General features: G+C 51.0%; 1 protein-coding gene across 1 annotated transcript in view; it reads right to left on the bottom strand.

Moving 5' to 3' along the window:
• Positions 1 to 15,981, bottom strand: part of LOC106604127 (catenin (cadherin-associated protein), alpha 1) — a 246,912-nt gene that overhangs the window by 83,382 nt on the left and 147,549 nt on the right. Inside the window, exons 11-14 of the mRNA XM_082974984.1 lie at positions 14,077 to 14,280; positions 7,873 to 8,329; positions 4,133 to 4,284; positions 1,955 to 2,065 (exon numbers count right to left, since the gene is read on the bottom strand). Coding sequence (XP_082831110.1) covers positions 1,955 to 2,065; positions 4,133 to 4,284; positions 7,873 to 8,329; positions 14,077 to 14,280 — 924 coding nt within the window. The remainder of the gene's footprint in view (positions 1 to 1,954; positions 2,066 to 4,132; positions 4,285 to 7,872; positions 8,330 to 14,076; positions 14,281 to 15,981) is intronic.

The following is a 15,981-nucleotide window of genomic DNA, read 5'->3' as shown; positions in this document are numbered from 1 at the left end:
GCTTGGTCGCAAATGGGTCTTCCAAATGGACAATGACCCCAAGCATACTTCCAAAGTTGTGGCAAAATGGCTTAAGGACAACAAAGTCAAGGTATTGGAATGGCCATCACAAAGCCCTGACATCAATCCCATGGAAAATGTGTGGGCAGAACTGAAAAGGCGTGTGCGAGCAAAGAGGCCCACAAACCTGACTCAGTTACACAAGCTCTGTCAGGAGGAATGGGCCACAATTCACCCAACTTATTGTGGGAAGCTTGTGGAAGGCTACCCGAAACGTTTGCCCAAAGTTAAACAAAAAGGCAATGCTACCAAATACAAATTGAGTCTATGTAAACATCTGACCCACAGGGAATGTGATGAAAGAAATAAAAGCTGAAATAAATCACTACTATTATTCTGACATTTCACATTCTTAAAATAAAGTGGTGATCCTAATTGAGTTAAGACAAGGAATTTTTACTAGGATTCAATGTCAGGAATTGTGAAAAACTGAGTTTAAATGTATTTGGCTAAGGTGTATGTAAACTTCTGACTTCAACTGATGCAAGCAGTAACAAAAATACACCTTATGGAACAGCGGGAACTGTGAAGCAACACAAACATAGGCCCAGACACAAGATTTGGTAGTGGTGGCGTAGGGGCCTGATGGCACACAGTCTCAGAATGTATTGTAATGTTTTTAAAAACTGTATAAACTGCCTTAATTTTGCTGGACGCCAGGAAGAGTAGCTGCTGCCTTGGCAAAATACAAATCATAGCCAGTCCCGACTCACTCCCTGTCCCTTCCCCGTAAGCCTTACATGTTGTCAGATCTGTCCTGGCAGCTAGTATGAGAGAGGGGGAGTCTGGGTAACCATGTCTGTCTGAACAGAGAGTCCAGGCTAGTATGAGAGAGGGGGAGTCTGGGTAACCATGTCTGTCTGAACGTAGAGTCCAGCTAGTATGAGAGAGGGGGAGTCTGGGTAACCATGTCTGACTGAATGGAGAGTCCAGGCTAGTATGAGAGAGGGGGAGTCTGGGTAACCATGTCTGTCTGAACAGAGAGTCCAGGCTAGTATGAGAGAGGGGGAGTCTGGGTAACCACGTCTGTCTGAACGTAGAGTCCAGCTAGTATGAGAGAGGGGGAGTCTGGGTAACCATGTCTGTCTGAATGGAGAGTCCAGGCTAGTATGAGAGAGGGGGAGTCTGGGTAACCATGTCTGTCTGAACAGAGAGTCCAGGCTAGTATGAGAGAGGGGGAGTCTGGGTAACCATGTCTGTCTGAATGGAGAGTCCAGGCTAGTATGAGAGAGGGGGAGTCTGGGTAACCATGTCTGTCTGAACAGAGAGTCCAGGCTAGTATGAGAGAGGAGGAGTCTGGGTAACCATGTCTGTCTGAATGGAGAGTCCAGGCTAGTATGAGAGAGGGGGAGTCTGGGTAACCATGTCTGTCTGAACAGAGAGTCCAGGCTAGTATGAGAGAGGGGGAGTCTGGGTAACCATGTCTGTCTGAACAGAGAGTCCAGGCTAGTATGAGAGAGGGGGAGTCTGGGTAACCATGTCTGTCTGAATGGAGAGTCCAGGCTAGTATGAGAGAGGGGGAGTCTGGGTAACCATGTCTGTCTGAATGGAGAGTCCAGCTAGTATGAGAGAGGGGGAGTCTGGGTAACCATGTCTGTCTGAATGGAGAGTCCAGGCTAGTATGAGAGAGGGGGAGTCTGGGTAACCATGTCTGTCTGAATGGAGAGTCGAGGCTAGTATGAGAGAGGGGGAGTCTGGGTAACCATGTCTGTCTGAATGGAGAGTCCAGGCTAGTATGAGAGAGGGGGAGTCTGGGTAACCATGTCTGTCTGAATGGAGAGTCGAGGCTAGTATGAGAGAGGGGGTCAAGGGAGTCCTGGCGTGAACAAGGTGTATTACCCACTGAGACGGCCTATAGAGGGGCGGAGGAAGAGAAGGGTGTGTGTGGACTCACCCTGGCACTCTGGCCTGCGATAAGCTGGTCATCTTCTGTCTGAACGCTGGTCCTGCTGCGAACATCAAAGTCCTCCGTCTCAAAGTCAGAGTCATCCAGCTCTTCAGGAGTCTACAGGAGAAGAGAGAGGGAGAAGAGAGAGGGGAGAAGAGAGAGGGAGAAGAGAGAGGGAGAAGAGAGAGGGAGAAGGGAGGGGGAGAAGAGAGAGGGAGAAGAGAGAGGGAGAAGAGAGAGGGAGAAGAGAGAGGGAGAAGAGAGAGGGAGAAGAGAGAGGGAGAAGAGAGAGGGAGAAGAGAGAGGGAGAAGAGAGAGGGAGAAGGGAGAAGAGAGAGGGAGAAGAGAGAGGGAGAAGAGAGAGGGAGAAGAGAGAGGGAGAAGAGAGGGGGAGAAGAGAGGGGGAGAAGAGAGAGGGAGAAGAGAGAGGGAGAAGAGAGAGGGAGAAGAGAGAGAGAGAAGAGAGAGGGAGAAGAGAGAGAGAAGAGAGAGGGAGAAGAGAGAGGGAGAAGAGAGAGAGAAGAGAGAGGGAGAAGAGAGAGAGAAGAGAGAGGGAGAAGAGAGAGGGAGAAGAGAGAGGGAGAAGAGAGAGGGAGAAGAGAGAGGGAGAAGAGAGAGGGAGAAGAGAGAGGGAGAAGAGAGAGGGAGAAGAGAGAGGGAGAAAGAGAGGGATAAGAGAGGGATAAGAGAGAGGGAGAAGAGAGAGGGAGAAGAGAGAGGGAGAAGAGAGAGGGAGAAGAGAGAGGGAGAAGAGAGAGGGAGAAGAGAGAGGGAGAAGAGAGAGGGAGAAGAGAGAGGGAGAAGAGAGGTGTCAGGTGATGGAAGGAAAGGGGGGAGGGAAGAGGAAACGAACAGGGTAGTAAGAGGAAGAATGAGGAGAAAGGGAGGGTACAGGGGAGGAAAAAGTGAAAAAACTAAATTAGAAAATATTGTAAAAAGCTGTTAGAGCAGTGTGATGTATGACAAATGCCCCGGTGCAGCCAGCTACAACAGTCACAGAGGAATGTCTTCTTCCTCTCCTCCCGGTGCAGCCTGGGAAACTTCTAACGTTAAATGAAGTGTAATGACGGTGCGACCAGAGCCCCCCCACCGGTGCGACCAGAGCCCCCCACCGGTGCGACCAGAGCCCCCCACCGGTGCGACCAGAGCCCCCCACCGGTGCGACCAGAGCCCCCCCACCGGTGCGACCAGAGCCCCCCACCGGTGCGACCAGAGCCCCCCACCGGTGCGACCAGAGCCCCCCACCGGTGCGACCAGAGCCCCCCACCGGTGCGACCAGAGCCCCCCACCGGTGCGACCAGAGCCCCCCACCGGTGCGACCAGAGCCCCCCCACCGGTGCGACCAGAGCCCCCCCACCGGTGCGACCAGAGCCCCCCACCGGTGCGACCAGAGCCCCCCACCGGTGCGACCAGAGCCCCCCACCGGTGCGACCAGAGCCCCCCCACCGGTGCGACCAGAGCCCCCCACCGGTGCGACCAGAGCATTGTTGTTGTTCTGCTATTTGAACGCCGTGACGTTCGATGGGTCGATGGTAAGACTGAACCAGAGTTGGACTCCTAAGAAGCCAGGCTTTTCATTAGTCTATATGGAAGTAGTTTAGTGCCCCCCCCCCCAAAAAAAAGTGTTTAAAATGTGCTAAAAAAATCTAAATCCTTTCCTGATCTTCCTTAAATCTCTCAGATATAGGACAGACAATTCAGAACAACTTTTCCCCATGTATGAATCTGTTATTCAATGCATTTCTACGGGTTAATAGCAGTAAGGCCAAATCGTTATGTTTCATCAAATAAATGTACCAATAAGTTGCAAAGAGCATCAGCTATTTGAGATCACGTACGGGCTCGCTCGCATGGACAGGCAAACGATCATTACACTGGTGCACACTGTACGGAGGACAACAAAATGCCACTTAACTGTGTAGTTTTGTCACACAACACAATGACAGACGTCTCAAGTTTTGAGTGAGCGTACAATTGACATGCTGACTGCAGGAACGTCCACCAGAGCTGTTACCAGAGAATTGAATGTTCATTTCTCTACCATAAGCCATTTAAGTGAAGGAGTAACAAATAGCGCACGACGTCATTAGTGTGTAGACTCACATGACTATGACAACAGTGCAGTAAAGGACAGTTAAGCCTCATTAAATAGTGCACGACTTAGTGTCTAGTGTGTACACTCACCCTGATCATCAGCACGGCCTTGCGGATGTCGCGGACTCCATCGTAGACCAGACGAGAGGCGTCGATGAACTCGTTCTCGTCAACGGGGAGAGTGGGGTTGGCACTCAGAGCCTCTACCGCTGCCTCCACCTGCTCTGTGAACCTGGGCATGACTGGAGGAGGTGGCAGAAACAAGGGATGGCAATCAAATGTGTAACGTTGTATCTATTGTACACAGGAAAAACAGCAGTGTATCCCAACACCACACCGGTCACCAACAGGCTACTAGGCCCACAGCTCCATAGTGATCATAAAGACCAAAAGCAGGAAGCTGAGTACCTGTGATCTCCAGCAGGGTCTGGGTGAGCAGCAGCACCAACATGGCACATTACCTAATCCAGATTTATTTTTTATTTTTTTGTCCTTTAACTAGGCAGGTCAATTAAGAACTAATTCTTATTTACAATGACAGCCTAGGAACAGTGGGTTAACTGTCTTGTTCAGGAGCAGAACAACAGATTTATACCTTGTCAGCTCGGGGATTCAATCTAGCAACCTTTCAGTTACTGGCCCAACACTAACCACTAGGCTACCTGCCGCCCCCCAACCTGGTTACTAACCACTAGGCTACCTGTCGTCCCGGACCTGGTTACTAACCACTAGGCTACCTGCCGTCCCGGACCTGGTTACTAACCACTAGGCTACCTGCCGTCCCCGGACCTGGTTACTAACCACTAGGCTACCTGCCGCCCCTAACCTGGTTACTACCCACTAGGCTACCTGCCGCCCCTAACCTGGTTACTACCCACTAGGCTACCTGCCGCCCCCTAACCTGGTTACTAACCACTAAGCTACCTGCCGCCCCTAACCTGGTTACTACCCACTAGGCTACCTGCCGCCCCTAACCTGGTTACTACCCACTAGGCTACCTGCCGCCCCTAACCTGGTTACTACCCACTAGGCTACCTGCCGCCCCTAACCTGGTTACTACCCACTAGGCTACCTGCCGTCCCCTAACCTGGTTACTAACCACTAGGCTACCTGCCGCCCCTAACCTGGTTACTAACCACTAGGCTACCTGCCGCCCCTAACCTGGTTACTAACCACTAGGTTACCTGCCGCCCCCTAACCTGGTTACTAACCACTAGGCTACCTGCCGTCCCGAACCTGGTTACTAACCACTAGGCTACCTGCCACCCCGAACCTGGTCACTAACCACTAAGCTACCTGCCGCCCCTAACCTGGTTACTAACCACTAGGCTACCTGCCGCCCCTAACCTGGTTACTAACCACTAGGCTACCTGTCGCCCCTAACCTGGTCACTAACCACTAGGCTACCTGCCACCCCTAACCTGGTTACTAACCACTAGGTTACCTGCCACCCCTAACCTGGTTACTAACCACTAGGCTACCTGCCCCCCCTTACCTGGTTACTAACCACTAGGTTACCTGCCGTCCCGAACCTGGTTACTAACCACTAGGCTACCTGCCCCCCCCTTACCTGGTCACTAACCACTAGGCTACCTGCCGTCCCCGGACCTGGTTACTAACCACTAGGCTACCTGCCGTCCCGAACCTGGTTACTAACCACTAGGCTACCTGCCGCCCCGGACCTGGTTACTAACCACTAGGCTACCTGCCGTCCCGGACCTGGTTACTAACCACTAGGCTACCTGCCGCCCCTTATCCTGGTCACTAACCACTAGGCTACCTGCCGCCCCTAACCTGGTTACTAACCACTAGGCTACCTGCCGCACCCTAACCTGGTTACTAACCACTAGGCTACCTGCCGCCCCTAACCTGGTCACTAACCACTAGGCTACCTGCCCCCCCTAACCTGGTTACTAACCACTAGGCTACCTGCCGTCCCGGACCTGGTTACTAACCACTAGGCTACCTGCCGTCCCGGACCTGGTTACTAACCACTAGGCTACCTGCCTCCCCCTAACCTGGTTACTAACCACTAGGCTACCTGCCTCCCCCTAACCTGGTTACTAACCACTAGGTTACCTGCCGTCCCGGACCTGGTTACTAACCACTAGGCTACCTGCCTCCCCCTAACCTGGTTACTAACCACTAGGCTACCTGCCTCCCCCTAACCTGGTTACTAACCACTAGGCTACCTGCCTCCCCCTAACCTGGTTACTAACCACTAGGCTACCTGCCTCCCCCTAACCTGGTTACTAACCACTAGGCTACCTGCCGTACCCTAACCTGGTTACTAACCACTAGGCTACCTGCCGTCCCCTAACCTGGTCACTAACCACTAGGCTACCTGCCCCCCCCTTACCTGGTTACTAACCACTAGGCTACCTGCCCCCCCCTTACCTGGTTACTAACCACTAGGCTACCTGCCGTCCCGGACCTGGTCACTAACCACTAGGCTACCTGCCGTCCCCGAACCTGGTCACTAACCGCTAGGCTACCTGCCGTCCCGGACCTGGTTACTAACCACTAGGCTACCTGCCGCCCCTAACTTGGTTACTACCCACTAGGTTACCTGCCGCCCCTAACCTGGTTACTAACCACTAGGTTACCTGCCGTACCCTAACCTGGTTACTAACCACTAAGCTACCTGCCGCCCCTAACCTGGTTACTAACCACTAGGCTACCTGCCGCCCCTAACCTGGTTACTAACCACTAGGCTACCTGCCGCCCCTAACCTGGTTACTAACCACTAAGCTACCTGCCGCCCCTAACCTGGTTACTAACCACTAGGCTACCTGCCGCCCCTAACCTGGTTACTAACCACTAGGCTACCTGCCACCCCTAACCTGGTTACTAACCACTAGGTTACCTGCCGTCCCCTAACCTGGTTACTAACCACTAGGCTACCTGCCGTCCCCTAACCTGGTTACTAACCACTAGGTTACCTGCCGTCCCCTAACCTGGTTACTAACCACTAGGCTACCTGCCGCCCCTACACTCCAACCACTAGGCTACCTGTCGCCCCTAACCTGGTTACTAACCACTAGGCTACCTGCCGCCCCTAACCTGGTTACTAACCACTAGGCTACCTGCCACCCCTAACCTGGTTACTAACCACTAGGTTACCTGCCGTCCCCTAACCTGGTTACTAACCACTAGGCTACCTGCCGTCCCCTAACCTGGTTACTAACCACTAGGTTACCTGCCGTCCCCTAACCTGGTTACTAACCACTAGGCTACCTGCCGCCCCTACACTCCAACCACTAGGCTACCTGTCGCCCCTAACCTGGTTACTAACCACTAGGCTACCTGCCGTCCCCTAACCTGGTTACTAACCACTAGGTTACCTGCCGTCCCCTAACCTGGTTACTAACCACTAGGTTACCTGCCGTACCCTAACCTGGTTACTAACCACTAGGCTACCTGCCGTACCCTAACCTGGTTACTAACCACTAGGCTACCTGTCGTACCCTAACCTGGTCACTAACCACTAGGTTACCTGTCGTACCCTAACCTGGTTACTAACCACTAGGTTACCTGCCGTACCCTAACCTGGTTACTAACCACTAGGTTACCTGCCCATAGAATATGGAGTCCACTCTCTTTAAAAAATAAAAAAATACAATTAAAAAAAGTACTGCACTATAAAGGACTTGGGACTCAACCCCCCTCCCCTGGTATAGACAGAGAGAACAGAGAGAGAGAGAACAGAGACAGAGAGAACAGAGAGAGAGAGAACAGAGACAGAGAGAACAGAGAGAGAGAGAACAGAGACAGAGAGAACAGAGAGAGAGAGAACAGAGAGAGAGAGAACAGAGAGAGAGAGATGTTACCTGTGTTAGTGAGTAGCTTGGTGGCCTCCAGAACCTTCTCTGTGTAGACTCCAGGCTCATAGTTGTCCATCTCACATGTGACCACATGGACCACTCGGGCAGCGCGGCCACGGATGGCGCCGGCCGTACGGTCCAGTCCGTCCACATCCTTCTCCTGCAGCGCTATCACACACTTGTTCACATCCTCCAGAATGTGGTTCTCTGGAAGGCAAGAATCAACCAACGTTTGTTTATTCATATAGAAACTACTAGAAACGCATTGCTTGACAGAAACTGGGTTCTGAATCTCTCGTCCTCCAGAACAAACAGCGTTGGAATCAGAAAGTGTCATGGGGTAAACTCCGTAGCTCGCTGACGATCCTACGGAAACTATCTGTTTGAAGGACAGTCTTCCAGACGAGCTGCTTTCTCCCTCTTCATGCCGGATAAGATTTGAGGTATATGTTTTTTTGTTTACCTACACACTCCCGAAACAAGGACACGGACCTGTGAGACAGGCAGCGTCTGTGGGTAACAGAGCGGTGTTTAAAAGCGGGAAATCTTCATCCTTTAAGGCCGATGTGTTAGCGTCGTACCTTGATTAACACGGGGACAAACAGCTAGACTCCTTATTAATGGAAGAGCCATCCTCTCACCTTGCTTATGTCTCTCTGCGTAAAGCAACCAGCCAGTCTGGTTGAGTCCCAAATGGAACCTCGTTCCTTATATAGTGCACTACCCACCATAGGGCTGCCATTTGGGCCTCGTCAGAGTGTGTCCTTGGTTCGGGAGGTGAAAGGAGTCACTGTGCTTATTGTTTAAGGCCCAGCAAGCTCAACGCTTCATCACAAACTGACAAGACCAGCAGATTGAACCCTCGTCTCATATATATATATATATATGGCTCCACACTGACCTGTTTGTTTTAACAAGGAGCACATCTAAGTTGAAAAATGTAGGCTCACAAAGACATTTAGGAGAACAAGGAACACATATGACAAATTGACGCTAGAATACTTAATTTTTCAAGGCGTACTGGTGCTCGTAAATAAAAACGACAGAAAAATATTTTGACGCACACACACGAGTAAAATAGTCGCAACATGACAGGATGTCAATTATCTCAGCACCCAGCAGTCCCAAATAGCACCCCTTTCCCTACACAGTGAACTAGTTTTGGCCAGAGCTGTTTGAGCTTCCCTAGAGGCTCTGGTGTAAAGTAGTGCCCTATATAGGGAATAGGGCTCTGGTCAACAGTAGTGCCCTATGTAGGGAATAGGGCTCTGGTCAACAGTAGTGCCCTATATATAGGGAATAGGGCTCTGGTCAACAGTAGTGCCCTATATATAGGGAATAGGGCTCTGGTCAACAGTAGTGCCCTATATAGGGAATAGGACTCTGGTCAACAATAGTGCCCTATATAGGGAATAGGGCTCTGGTCAACAGTAGTGCCCTATATAGGGAATAGGGCTCTGGTCAACAGTAGTGCCCTATATAGGGAATAGGGCTCTGGTCTAAAGTACTGCCCTATATAGGGAATAGGGCTCTAGTCTAAAGTAGTGCACTACTAAGGGAATAGGGTGCTATTTGGGAAGCATCCTCAGTGCTCCTGTCTGGCTGTTCGGAGTATGGAGGTCAAGGCGGAGGCTGAAAGCCAATCAGGCGGATATGTTACATATGGGTCCTGTTCTCATCAAAGAAGACTAATACTGTTCCTCTCCGCCTACGCCCAAAACCGCCCCCCCCCTACGCCCAAAACCGCCCCCCCGCCTACGCCCAAAACCGCCCCCCGCCCACCGCCCAAAACCGCCCCCCGCCCAAAACCGCCCCCCGCCCAAAACCGCCCCCCGCCCACGCCCAAAACCGCCCCCCGCCCAAAACCGCCCCCCGCCCAAAACCGCCCCCCCGCCTACGCACAAACACTCTTAAACCGCTGAAGAGCAAATGTGTCTAAACAGTCTAACGGCTACAGACAGGAGGGCCAGTCATTAAACAGACAGGAGGGCCAGTCATTAAACAGACAGGAGGGCCAGTCATTAAACAGACAGGAGGGCCAGTCATTAAACAGACAGGAGGGCCAGTCATTAAACAGACAGGAGGGCCAGTCATTAAACAGACAGGAGGGCCAGTCATTAAACAGACAGGAGGGCCAGTCATTAAACAGACAGGAGGGCCAGTCATTAAACAGACAGGAGGGCCAGTCATTAAACAGACAGGAGGGCCAGTCATTAAACAGACAGGAGGGCCAGTCATTAAACAGACAGGAGGGCCAGTCATTAAACAGACAGGAGGGCCAGTCATTAAACAGACAGGAGGGCCAGTCATTAAACAGACAGGAGGCCAGTCATTAAACAGACAGGAGGGCCAGTCATTAAACAGACAGGAGGGCCAGTCATTAAACAGACAGGAGGGCCAGTCATTAAACAGTCTACAGACAGGAGGCCAGTCATTAAACAGACAGGAGGCCAGTCATTAAACAGACAGGAGGCCAGTCATTAAACAGTCTACAGACAGGAGGCCAGTCATTAAACAGACAGGAGGCCAGTCATTAAACAGACAGGAGGCCAGTCATTAAACAGACAGGAGGCCAGTCATTAAACAGTCTAACAGCTACAAACTCCTTCCTCACAAGAAGTGAATTCACTAGGAACCTAATGGACGCTAACAGGGAGGACACTACCAGAACTTGTCCAAAAACAAATGCTTTATTGATTGCAAAAGTGTTTTGCTGCGGTGCCCAAGAAAGACTCGTAGAACCCAATAAAACCTATAGATTTATTTTTGCTCGATTCCATTTTTCCCTCCAAATTGGGGAAAATACAGGCGTTTTTTTTTTTACGCATTTTCTTCCCCACTCTCAAATCACACTTTATAGTTAAACAACTTCAGGGGATGTTATAAGTCCACAACAAAGCCTAAACCACATTTTGAGGTCTAGGAACATTGTTTTTTAAGAAATATAGTTACATTGTGCTCCTAGCAAGAGGCTAACGTTTAGTGGAGGTTTTTTGTTGTGGTTGCTAAACAAATACCCCACTGGATTGATGAAAGATAATCCTAGCCCTGCTGCTGGACCGACCAGTCGACCTGCCCTGCTGCTTGACCAGCTGACCTGTGCGTGGCAGTAATGAGTGATTTTATTGGAGGTGCTGAAGGTGGATTTCATTCAGATATATTGGGGAGGAAGTAAATGTCCGTCACAGCAGTAATGATTAAAGTTGCTCTGCAAAACTCAATATTTTGACATAACGTTTGGCAATCTGGTTAATGGGACCGCTTCTGAAAGTCAGATGAGATCCTGTCTCAGCTGGGAGTAGGAAGGGCTGTAGGTCGGATGGAAATGAAGGTTGGCAGAGCTAGCTATGATTCCCAAACCAACCCTTAGCCTCCAGGCACTGGAAGTTTCAGCAATATGACTGGTAGACTTATACGCTGGTGTGGTTGGGGGGTTGGCTAGCTGTAGGGCTGGCACAGCTGAGGGGAGAGAAGGGGCCTTTAAGGTGTTAAGTGTTGGCAGGGATGTGGGAAGAGGGATGGGGTAGGAATGGGGGGGCTGGAAGTGTGAAGTGTGTGAAGTGTTGGCAGCTTGACAGGGCTATGGGGCTGGAGAAAGGAGAGAGAGAAAGGAGAGCTGGAGAGCGAGAAAGGAGAGCTGGAGAGCGAGAAAGGAGAGCGAGAGCGAGAAAGGAGAGGGAGAGCGAGAAAGGAGAGGGAGAGCGAGAAAGGAGAGGGAGAGCGAGAAAGGAGAGGGAGAACGAGAAAGGAGAGGGAGAACGAGAAAGGAGAGGGAGAACGAGAAAGGAGAGGGAGAACGAGAAAGGAGAGGGAGAACGAGAAAGGAGCGAGAAAGGGGAGAGAAAGGAAGGAAGGAGAGCGAGAGACAGAAAGGAAGGAAGGAGAGCGAGAGACAGAGAGGAAGGAGAGAGAAAGGAGCGAGAAAGGGGAGAGAAAGGAAGGAAGGAGAGCGAGAGACAGAAAGGAAGGAAGGAGAGCGAGAGACAGAGAGGAAGGAGAGTGAGAGACAGAGGAAGGAGAGTGAGTGGGTAGAGAGGAAGGAGAGCGAGTGGGTAGAGAGGAAGGAGAGCGAGTGGGTAGAGAGGAAGGAGAGCGAGTGGGTAGAGAGGAAGGAGAGCGAGTGGGTAGAGAGGAAGGAGAGCGAGTGGGTAGAGAGGAAGGAGAGCGAGAGACAAGAGAGGAAGGAGAGCGAGAGACAAGAGAGGAAGGAGAGCGAGAGACAAGAGAGGAAGGAGAGCGAGTGGGTAGAGAGGAAGGAGAGCGAGTGGGTAGAGAGGAAGGAGAGTGAGTGGGTAGAGAGGAAGGAGAGTGAGTGGGTAGAGAGGAAGGAGAGTGAGTGGGTAGAGAGGAAGGAGAGTGAGTGGGTAGAGAGGAAGGAGAGTGAGTGGGTAGAGAGGAAGGAGAGTGAGTGGGTAGAGAGGAAGGAGAGTGAGTGGGTAGAGAGGAAGGAGAGTGAGTGGGTAGAGAGGAAGGAGAGTGAGTGGGTAGAGAGGAAGGAGAGTGAGTGGGTAGAGAGGAAGGAGAGTGAGTGGGTAGAGAGGAAGGAGAGTGAGTGGGTAGAGAGGAAGGAGAGTGAGTGGGTAGAGAGGAAGGAGAGTGAGAGACAGAGGAAGGAGAGTGAGTGGGTAGAGAGGAAGGAGAGTGAGTGGGTAGAGAGGAAGGAGAGTGAGTGGGTAGAGAGGAAGGAGAGTGAGTGGGTAGAGAGGAAGGAGAGTGAGTGGGTAGAGAGGAAGGAGAGTGAGTGGGTAGAGAGGAAGGAGAGTGAGTGGGTAGAGAGGAAGGAGAGTGAGAGACAGAGGAAGGAGAGTGAGTGGGTAGAGAGGAAGGAGAGTGAGTGGGTAGAGAGGAAGGAGAGTGAGTGGGTAGAGAGGAAGGAGAGTGAGTGGGTAGAGAGGAAGGAGAGTGAGAGACAGAGGAAGGAGAGTGAGTGGGTAGAGAGGAAGGAGAGCGAGTGGGTAGAGAGGAAGGAGAGTGAGTGGGTAGAGAGGAAGGAGAGTGAGTGGGTAGAGAGGAAGGAGAGTGAGTGGGTAGAGAGGAAGGAGAGTGAGTGGGTAGAGAGGAAGGAGAGTGAGAGACAGAGGAAGGAGAGTGAGTGGGTAGAGAGGAAGGAGAGTGAGTGGGTAGAGAGGAAGGAGAGTGAGTGGGTAGAGAGGAAGGAGAGTGAGTGGGTAGAGAGGAAGGAGAGTGAGTGGGTAGAGAGGAAGGAGAGTGAGTGGGTAGAGAGGAAGGAGAGTGAGTGGGTAGAGAGGAAGGAGAGTGAGTGGGTAGAGAGGAAGGAGAGTGAGTGGGTAGAGAGGAAGGAGAGTGAGTGGGTAGAGAGGAAGGAGAGTGAGAGACAGAGGAAGGAGAGTGAGTGGGTAGAGAGGAAGGAGAGTGAGAGACAGAGGAAGGAGAGTGAGTGGGTAGAGAGGAAGGAGAGTGAGTGGGTAGAGAGGAAGGAGAGCGAGAGACAGAAAGGAAGGAAGGAGAGCGAGAGACAGAGAGGAAGGAGAGAGAAAGGAGCGAGAAAGGGGAGAGAAAGGAAGGAAGGAGAGCGAGAGACAGAAAGGAAGGAAGGAGAGCGAGAGACAGAGAGGAAGGAGAGTGAGAGACAGAGGAAGGAGAGTGAGTGGGTAGAGAGGAAGGAGAGCGAGTGGGTAGAGAGGAAGGAGAGCGAGTGGGTAGAGAGGAAGGAGAGCGAGTGGGTAGAGAGGAAGGAGAGCGAGTGGGTAGAGAGGAAGGAGAGCGAGTGGGTAGAGAGGAAGGAGAGCGAGAGACAAGAGAGGAAGGAGAGCGAGAGACAAGAGAGGAAGGAGAGCGAGAGACAAGAGAGGAAGGAGAGCGAGTGGGTAGAGAGGAAGGAGAGTGAGTGGGTAGAGAGGAAGGAGAGTGAGTGGGTAGAGAGGAAGGAGAGTGAGTGGGTAGAGAGGAAGGAGAGTGAGAGACAGAGAGGAAGGAGAGTGAGAGACAGAGGAAGGAGAGTGAGTGGGTAGAGAGGAAGGAGAGTGAGTGGGTAGAGAGGAAGGAGAGTGAGTGGGTAGAGAGGAAGGAGAGTGAGTGGGTAGAGAGGAAGGAGAGTGAGTGGGTAGAGAGGAAGGAGAGTGAGTGGGTAGAGAGGAAGGAGAGTGAGTGGGTAGAGAGGAAGGAGAGTGAGTGGGTAGAGAGGAAGGAGAGTGAGTGGGTAGAGAGGAAGGAGAGTGAGTGGGTAGAGAGGAAGGAGAGTGAGTGGGTAGAGAGGAAGGAGAGCGAGAGACAGAGGAAGGAGAGTGAGTGGGTAGAGAGGAAGGAGAGTGAGTGGGTAGAGAGGAAGGAGAGTGAGTGGGTAGAGAGACCGGCAGGTACCTGAGGGCAGAGTGTCTCCAACTGGGAAGCAGCCATACGGACCAGCTTGACTCCCTCTTCATTGTTAGAGATGGAGCAGGCCAGGTTGGCCACCTAGAGACAGACCGACAGTCAGACTCACACCTACATACACACTCCACAGCACTATAGACATGTCTCACACAGACAGTCAGCTTCTGATTGTACAGTACACAGCACGTAGCATACCTAGTAAACAAACAGAGACCACACAATCACAGACCGCATGGTCAGTGGTTCCCCTATAGAAATTTAGCAGAGGAATCTTTGCCGCCACTCCTAAAAATACATAACTTACATTTATTTTGTGGGGGGGGGGGGGGGGGGGGGAGACAGTAAAACGTGTTCAGTGTAAACTTAAGACTAAAACCTGATATAAAGTGTGTAGAAAATATAATGGAGCTATATATTTATAAAAATATAATCTTTAAGAACTAACAATCAATGTTAGACTTCCCCCCGACAAACTAACTTTTATACCACAACTGGAGAAAAAACCGTCAGGGAAACAGGCATGTTCTCGGTCTCTATTATACACGATACAGAGCAGGATGCTCAACTAGACTGGTCTACATCTCAGGTGGTTGTACGGTACGTTAGCTGGTCTGGAGTCTGGCACAGTAAATGTGTCTCTATCCATCAGAGGGGGAACCTCCCTCCCTCCACCATAACCCCCTTCAATATAAAAAACTCACTGATGACACAGAGCAGGAGAGCAAGGGTCTGAATACCCATACCTACGTCCTAAATGAACGGGTCTGAATACCCATACCTACGTCCTAAATTAACGGGTCTGAATACCCATACCTACGTCCTAAATGAACGGGTCTGAATACCCATACCTACGTCCTAAATGAACGGGTCTGAATACCCATACCTACGTCCTAAATGAACGGGTCTGAATACCCATACCTACGTCCTAAATGAACGGGTCTGAATACCCATACCTGCGTCCTAAATGAACGGGTCTGAATACCCATACCTGCGTCCTAAATAACGGGTCTGAATACCCATACCTACGTCCTAAATGAACGGGTCTGAATACCCATACCTACGTCCTAAATTAACGGGTCTCAATACCCATACCTGCGTCCTAAATAACGGGTCTGAATACCCATACCTGCGTCCTAAATAACGGGTCTGAATACCCATACCTGCGTCCTAAATTAACGGGTCTGAATACCCATACCTACGTCCTAAATGAACGGGTCTGAATACCCATACCTACTTTGTGCATTCAGACCGATTGACTTCTTCCACATTTTGTTACGTTACAGACTAATTCTAAAAATGATTAAATCGTTTTTTACCCCTGATCAATCTACACACAACACCCCCATAACGACATCACAACACCCCATAACGACATCACAACACCCCATAACGACATCACAACACCCCATAACGACATCACAACACCCCATAACGACATCACAACACCCCATAACGACATCACAACACCCCATAACGACATCACAACACCCCATAACGACAAAGCAAAAACAAGTTCAGAAATGTTTGCAAATGTATAAAAAATAAAATATATTTATTTACATAAGTATTCAGACCCTTTACTCAGTCCGTTGTTGAAGCATCTTCGGCAGTGATTACAGCTGAGAGTCTTCTTGGGTATGACGATACAAGCTTGGCACACATGTATTTGGGGAGTTTCTCCCATTCTTCTCTGCAGATCCTCTCAAGCTCTGTCAGGTTGGATGGGGAGCGTCTCTGCACAACTATTTTCAGGTCTCTCCAGAGATGTTAGATCAGGTTCCA

Source organism: Salmo salar, chromosome 05 (genome assembly GCF_965601325.2).
Source record: "Salmo salar chromosome 05, fSalSal1, whole genome shotgun sequence".
NCBI lineage: Eukaryota > Metazoa > Chordata > Actinopteri > Salmoniformes > Salmonidae > Salmo > Salmo salar.
Note: the sequence above shows the minus strand (reverse complement) of the source record. Positions and strands in the feature narration are given on the sequence as shown.